At 48.7% G+C, this 7899-nt stretch overlaps 1 protein-coding gene across 1 annotated transcript in view; it reads right to left on the reverse strand.

Annotated features, from left to right (window-relative positions):
* Positions 1 to 238: 238 nt before the first annotated feature.
* Positions 239 to 7899, reverse strand: part of LOC146594507 (aldehyde dehydrogenase family 3 member B1-like) — a 10383-nt gene continuing 2722 nt past the window's right edge. Inside the window, exons 3-10 of the mRNA XM_085307286.1 lie at positions 5430 to 5540; positions 5149 to 5269; positions 4878 to 4963; positions 4524 to 4605; positions 3790 to 4176; positions 3343 to 3509; positions 2610 to 2709; positions 239 to 432 (exon numbers count right to left, since the gene is read on the reverse strand). Of these exons, the coding sequence (XP_085163412.1) occupies positions 239 to 432; positions 2610 to 2709; positions 3343 to 3509; positions 3790 to 4176; positions 4524 to 4605; positions 4878 to 4963; positions 5149 to 5269; positions 5430 to 5540 (1248 nt within the window). The remainder of the gene's footprint in view (positions 433 to 2609; positions 2710 to 3342; positions 3510 to 3789; positions 4177 to 4523; positions 4606 to 4877; positions 4964 to 5148; positions 5270 to 5429; positions 5541 to 7899) is intronic.

Genomic DNA, 7899 nt, shown 5'->3' on the forward strand with positions numbered 1-7899 from the left:
CAACCTTACCAATTCTATGATTCTATGATTCCCTTCAAGCCCACTGTGCGGTGGCTCTGCCCAGTGGAGCTGGAGAGGCAGGAGGCCATGGAGACGGGACAGGGTTAATGATGCTGTTGGGTTTGGTAGCAAGGAAAGTGAGGGTTGACCCCCAAAGTGCAGTAGAGCCCCCCCTGCCAAGCAGCAGCTGGGTTCCCTCCAGCCTACACGTGGGGCAGCCTGTGCCCCTCCGCACTCCTCAGAGCAGGGTGCACGTGCCCTGCCGCTTGACCTCAGAGGCAAATCGGACAAGGTTCAACTTGTGCAGGCTGTAAGGCGGGTAGCGCAGGGAGTTGATGGTCTCCAGGGCCATGCTCCGGTGCAGGCAGCTGCGAAGGTGAGTGAAGGTGTCGAAGGTGAACTTGCCATGGTATTTTCCCAAGCCGCTGTTCCCTGCAACACACAGCACACCARGAACTCATGGGTTTGGCAACACCTGTTAAGGACAAACCCAAACCAACCTGCTGTGCCCTGTTAAATAGAGCATGAAAAAGGTGCTGGCACCAAGAGTGATTTCTGTAAGGTTTATGGATGGTATAAAATTATCAGTTAACTCAGCTGCTTTCTAACACTCCTGTTGGCAGGAAGGCTGTGCCTTCCCTGGAAAGAGGACTAAAGAGGAGTAATATAGAAGCTGGAGGTGGTTTGGCTGAGTAGTCAAAGCTGTTTTCAGAGCTTCAGAGCTTTCAGAAAGGAGAACCTAGAAAATGGCCAGCACGTGACTGGTAAGAGAAGAGGCGCCCCAGGGACTTTCTAGCCTTTCTGAATTTCACCATTTCCTGTAGCGTCTTTAGTCTTGATGCAAAGCTCACTATGTTAAATGAGGCTGATAAAAAAATGTTAATATAGTAAGCGCTTTGCAAAACATTAGCTTTACAACATAAGAGAATGTATCTTCAAGAATTTCTAAGCAGGAGAAACCAGCCAAAGGGTGTATTTGATCGTGCAGGTTTGGGGAGAGGGACCCTCKTTCCTGGTAGCTGCAGATGGGGGAGCCCTGGCAAGCAGGAGGAAGCACTTGCAGCACAGTGTGGCAGAGAACAGGTGGTGAGAGCTCCTATTGCTCTTCTCCTTTCCTCATCCGCCAGGGAGGAAGCAGTGTTTTTACCAACTTGACACTGAGAAATGTTGTTTAGAGGATGCCCCCAGGGATGCTGGGGTCCCCATCTCCATAACCAGAGATGTTTAAGCACCTAAATAAATAAAACTGGTAAATAAAACTGGTCTTGTTTCTTTGTCTTAAATGCCTCTTTTGTAACTACTTCCAACATCCACTCTCAACTTTCTGTTCTCTTTTTATACTAACTTTGAAAACATAAGTTTTTACCTTACTGATCAGAAAACCTTGCCTGGTAACAAATAACTTGGAARGGAGTCACTGACACACATGGTCTAGGAGCAGGAAGCAGCAGTGGGAACCTCACATCAGCTGCGCTGTGCCCTCCACCTTCCGTAATATGGAGACCACCAGAAAGACACATCTGTGCTCTCAGCACTGGCTTCAGATCTGTTATATACTGACAACAGCCCTCCCTCTGCACTGCCTGGCCTGCACTAATTCTGTGAGTGAAGGACAGCTCACTCTTCGAGGAAGAGGAACAAACTAGTGTGGCTTGGGTTCCTGGCACTGTCCCAATGGTCTGCAAGTCCCCCGAGGGCAGCACCGGCCCCACAGCCAGTGAGGCTCCAAGAGAAGACACATGGAAACATAAAGGTGGCTCCAGTGAGGTTGATGCACCCATTTCCAAGGAAGGGTGAAATTGCTGTTAGGAAGTGAAAACTGACTGGCTGGAAGGAAATCCAGCTGTGTGCTGATAACTGATGTGATAAAATTCTGTGAGTCAGTTTGAATTGATTTGTCTTCCTAATAACATGTAAATCCTAGTCAAGTTGCTGAATTACTTTCAATCTCTCATGTCAGCAACCTCAMTGTGGAGCAAGATCACTGAGTGGTTATCTTCCAGGGGAAGTGCAGAGTSGAATATATATCCCAGGCTATTGCATTTTTCCTTGGTACTGAAGTTCATCTTACCAAACCTCTGTGTTTCCATCATTTACACTCCTTCCTCTCCAAGGAAAGAGATATGCACTTCTTGTCAAGATTTTTTTAGCCTAAGGAGATATCCAGAATGGGTAAGACATCACAGCCCAGAAGTGCTGTTTCTCTCCTTTCTCTAAMGAGTAATCCCATAGAGCTCAGTTGGACACAGGTGGCTCTCTGCAATGTACATGTCTGCAATGAGGGCAGGTGAGTTCTGCTTTGGGTTCCTGCCCAGCTGTGGTTACTAACATACAGCCAGCTGCTGGCTATGACCAGGAAATAATGGTCAGTTTTCATTGTGGAGAGAGGCCACTGAGGAAGTCCACGGAAGACTTGGGGAAAGGCAAAGCTGCAAATGACAAAGTTTGTTGCTGACCCCAAGATATTTTTAGTAGTAGAGACACCCAGATACGGGTTTCCCATGTCCCCTGACCATGGCCTGTGTGACTCAGAAACAGGGTTGTTGGAGCTGATCAYAKCTGGCTCACAGTTGGCCAAGGACAGGCAGGGCTGGGGGGTTTGGACCTACCAATCCCACCAAAGGGCAGCGAGGTCAACGTCACATGCATCAGGGTGTCGTTTCCACAAAAGCCACCGCTGCTTGTCCGCTCCAGCACCTCTTTCACTACCTGGAAGGGAAGCAGAGAAGGCAGATGTGACATTCAGACTCTGTTCCTGCACCTCAAGCTGCAGTTCTTCCCCCATGACCAGGACTGTCTGCTCTAATCAAAATCCATTGGACACTAACATGGCAGAATGCATCTACCAAGGGTTGTGAGGCCCTCATACCGTGGGCCACATTTGCCAGACATCAAACACCAGACATCAACCACCAGTCTCTGTGTGCCCAGATCACGGCCTCTGAGAGCATCCTGCTCTCAGCCATCAGGCACTGTCCTGTTTCAGTCCCAGGTGAGGGATTGATCACAGGCTGAAGCCAGTCCGTATTCACTGTGATCCTACCCGTAACACTCAGAACTCAGTTAAAGACATCTGGAGTTCAGCTCATACCCTTCCCTGATCCAAGAGCAAGGAGCCCTGCTCCTGCACAGCCCATCTCTTTGGAGGCCTGCTCAGCACTCATGGCCATGCGAGAATTCCCAACTGTGAGTGGCTATGCAGCCATGCCAATCCTTATTAATTCTATCTAGAGGAGGAACAGCTCGTACTAAACACAGGTTTAGGGCATGGTCAATGTTATCAGCCAGATAGGAACTACAGCCCTGTTTTGCTTGTCCTCTCTTTCAGCCTGTACACCACACCTTCTTATCAGAAGAGAACACATATACAACCAGTGGCCGCTCCTGGGTATTGATCAGTTTAATGGCTTCATCCACACTGGCAACTGTGATAATGGTCAGGATGGGCCCAAAGATCTTCTCTTGCATGACAGGATCAGAGGGCTGCACATCCACCAGCACTGTGGGAGCTGCAAAATAAAATAAAATAAAATAAAATAAATAAAAAAGGAAACCAGAGTTCATCACCCATGCACAGAGGTGGGTGATGGAGCTCTCCCCAGGACCCATCAGATGCTTCATCTAAGACAAGAGGTTTCACCAAGCCCCTAGATTTCCATGCAAACCTTGCCTAAAAGTATCTTCCATCTAGCACATTCCCTTTGGTTGTGAGCTCTTCTCTACAATTCAGACTCACTCATTCACAAGAATGAAAAGATCTATATGAAGCTCAGGCTTTGATGTCCTCACCAATGTAGCGCTCCTGCTCATCCGTCTGCCCTCCAATGGCCACACGCCCGCTGCTCAGCAGAGCCCGGATACGACGGAATTGCTTGTCTCCCACAATGCGGGCAAAGTCAGGAGACTCCTGGGGGTTGGGGCCATAAAACTCAGTAATGGCCTCACGCAGGGCAGGCAGCAGCTTCTCCTGCATCTCCACGCTGCACAGTATGTAGTYGGGTGCAATACAGGTCTGCCCTGCGTTGAAGAAGCGTCCCCAGGCCACTCGTCTGGCCACATTCTGCACCTCGCAGGTGTCAGACACGTAGCAGGGATTCTTGCCTCCCAGCTCCAGCGTCACTGGTGTCAGGTGCTTGGCAGCAGCTGTCATAATGATCCTGCCCACGGAGGGGCTGCCTGAGGGCAGGGAGAGATGTGTCACAGCAGGGATCCCACAGCCACGGGCCCCTGACTTTGAGGGAGCCAGGCCCGGTGGGAAACACATCAAGTCCCACCAGTGTCTCAAAAACATACACCCCAGATCCTCCACTGGATCCTGACACCAGATCCCCAGGACAGCCCTCGCAAGCAGCTCTCGCCTCCTGGAGGGCCAGGAAGGGGGCCTTATGCCTGCAGGCAGGCTGCTACCCTTCCTCTGTGATGGAGACGCTAAGCTGCAGCAAGCAGTCTGGTGGGAATCCTCTCCCAATTTGCACAAGAAACCAGCAGTCAGGCAGGGCTCAGCTCTGGCCCTTGGCACGTACCAGTGAAGAAGATGTAGTCAAACTTGTTCTCCAGCAGTTTGGTGGTCTCCTCCACTCCAGCAGTCACCACGGCAAAACAGTCCTGCAACATAAGAGGAAGAGTCCCAACCCCTCTGTGAGCATTTGCCCAGCCCACTCTGTCCTCGTTCCCACAAAGAGCATCCAGGGCTGCTGGGCATGGGGACATTGGCTGAGAGTGGAAGAAGTGGGCATGKGCAGCGCCTGGGCACGGGGGCAGCTCTGGTGTCAGTGCATGCAAGGTAGGCACAGCGCCTGGCGTGCACAGGGCAGTGGGCTTGGCAACGCCCTGGCCATGGGACAGGGACAGGGAGAAGGACAGRAAATGYTGTTTACATTGTCCAAGTAGCCGGGCAGCGCTTCAGCCACGAGCCTCTCAGTGTTCTTCGTCGTCTCCGAGGGTTTGACAATGACACAGTTACCTGGGGGAAGATGGGCAGGATATTAGAGCAGTGACACACTCGCAGCCAGTGTTCCTGGCACTCCAGACCTAGACTGGAGATAAGGCACCCAGCCAGACCATCCCCAGTGCCCAGCACTGCTACCACTATGGGCTGGGTCCTCCGGGCTGGAGGAAGGATTTGGCTCTGGCACAGCTTAGACTCACCAGCAGCGATGGCCCCGATGAGGGGCATGAGAATGATGTGGATGGGGCAATACCAAGGTGTTAGGATCAGCACTACCCCATACGGGTCCTTGCGGATGAAGGCTGAGTCCAGCTGTGTCACCTGTGAGAAAGCCCATGGCATTAGCAATGCTCTTTTCAGGACAGGTCCAGGACTGCACAGCTGTCTCCATGCATTAGTCTTGCTGCACGCAATCCCTCAATCCCAYGCAGCCCAGCCTTTTCAATTGTGTATCCTTCCCTTCCTCCTTTTTTTCCCTTACCAGATTCTTCTCCACATGCTCATCCTTCATCCAAGTGCCCAGCTTGTTAAGGGTGTCATTGAGCTCATTCTTGCACAGGAGGATCTCACAGAACTCTGCTTCAAAGGGTGGCTGGGGATAGGAAGCACCATACACATCACCTCCACATGAGATGGAGCACAGAGGCAATTCTTGCAGTTACACTGCCTTTTCCCATGATTCCCCCCAATTTACCCAGGATTCAGGGTAAACATCTCACATCTTGATCYGCACTGTGGTTAACATGCATGCTGCTCTCAACCCTGAGCTGCATGGTGCTGCTAACTGCAGGGATGTGGGGYTGAACCCTATTGCTTGTCTGTGGTGTGTGAGGTTGGTGAATTCTGCAATGCCGTAGCAATATTGCTGGGCCAGTCCTAACCCAGCTGTCCTGGCATTCACTGTAATAACCTGCTTGTGGCAGGTTTTACCTAGTTTTTCCAAATCTGCCAGAGACCAGCTCAGTTAAAACTATCAAAGGATTTAGTCAGATAAATAAAAGCACAGAAGAGCATCAGGGACAGCTCCCCATGCTATTCCTCAAGTTGCCTGGCTTTGACTTTCCTATAATAGGTGTTGCTAGCATGGGAATAGTGTCAATTCTGAGGCACAGCCTGTCAGCAGTTTCTTAGCTCTAATTGGAAAGGAATCCCAAAAAACTTATCCTTTAAGGCACAATCATGTTTTCTGTTCCCTGGGGGCACATTGGAAGGTGAGGTGGAAGGGGTGCAATGTGGAAATGGTAGATTCAAAGGTATAGCCATTTGGTCATGGAGGATTTCAGCTACTCAGGGTTCAAGAAAGAAAAATATGGCAGAATAGAGAATATCTAGGTTTTGGAACATGTTTGTGCAATTTTTTGATACAGTTAGTTGAGAAAGCAGAGGAGGAGATCCAGTCACTGAGCCTAGAAAGCAAAGAGAACAGCAAAATAGAGTTAATGGGCTTCCAGATGATATTGTCACCATCTTCAAAAGAGGGGCTAGGTAAATCATGCAGAAAGGGAGTCTGAAGGGAAGTGAGAAGAGTCAAGGGAAGATGACAGGTCCTTGATGGRAGCATAGGTAAAGTGTAGAGCAACCTGGGAAGGGAAAGTACAGAGAGACAGGCTGAGCTGTCATTCCCAAATGAAAGCTCAGACCCCAAGAGGTTACCAGGAGGGGAGTCAGGCTGGGCTGAGAAAGAGGAAAATRAACAGAGTGTGACTGCACTGGGACAAAAACAGAGTTTTGGAGGTACAAATGGGGTACATCTAGGAAAGGGTGCAGAGGGGAGCAAGGAATGGCTCTGCATGATGCTGGGAAAAAGTAAAAGTAAGACTAAGAAAAGGGTTGAAGTGCTACTCCGAAGAGAGAGAAAACAGATTATATGAGTAGATCATGGCACTGAATGTTTTTTTTCAGCAACATTCCTTCCTTGGCAAGCAAGAAGCAGAAGGCATTCATGTCTCTCATTTTCCCTTTCATGGGGATTTGGGATGATACGGGGGGTTCTCATCAGTGGGGTATCAAAATGCTAGCCTTAAAATCATGGTATTTAGTCTTAAGTACATGCTCTTCTCACAATGGATAGAAGAGAGTACCACTGGAAATATTTCAGAAAAATCCCTCATGGTCTGCAGATGAGAGGTGGCAATTCATTGGACACTGAATTTTCCTGCAGAAAAGCTAATGATTAGCAGATGAAGCTAGCATGCTTATAGCGAGCAAAACGAGGTGCTTCTTCACAGAATGTGTAGTTAAGCTGTGTCTTCATAACGCTTGCCTCAGGGCACTACAGGTGGTAAAACTTTATGTGGGTTCAGGGCAAGATTGGATAAGGTCATGGAAGAGGAATCCATTACCTAGGCTCTCAGTACTAAATACGTAGAAACTATGTCTAGCTCCAGAAGTTTCCAAGACACAAACTGCGAGAGGCTGGGAGACTATTTGAAAGTATCACATATATTTGCACTGTTTCTAAGCATTCTTCTGTGAGGACTAGACAGACCTTTGATCTCACTCAATACACCATCCTTACTTTCATATGTAAGCTGGAGGATCTTTGCTAAGATGCAAATGTTGCCAGTGGCTTGGATCATAACTCTGAGCAAGGTGCAACCAACCTGGATTTGTATGGGCAGATGTAGAGTAAATCATTTCCTGCAATTACCAGGAAAAAAAAAAAAAAAGAAGAAATGACTGTACTGCCTTGAAATAGTTAACAGTTGTAATAAAAAGGTGTTGTTGACTTCAAAACAGTGCTGGAATTGCAGGAGCACTTGCACAGTTGTATCACATAGAAGCAGCAAGTTCTCAGTAATATGGTTCCAGAGGCCAGTCTCTTTTAAGTAGCTTCATCCTACTATGATTTAGGTCATTAAAAGGCCCTGTTTCAAAGCATTCTTTTTCATTTCATTCATTTAATTTACCAAAAAGGGTAAATTTCAGAGTTTGGTGTTTTTTTTTTTTTT

The sequence above is a fragment of the Rhea americana genome, unplaced genomic scaffold, assembly GCF_003343005.1.
Source record: "Rhea americana isolate MKP2758 unplaced genomic scaffold, rheAme1 scaffold_257, whole genome shotgun sequence".
Taxonomy (NCBI): Eukaryota; Metazoa; Chordata; class Aves; order Rheiformes; family Rheidae; genus Rhea; species Rhea americana.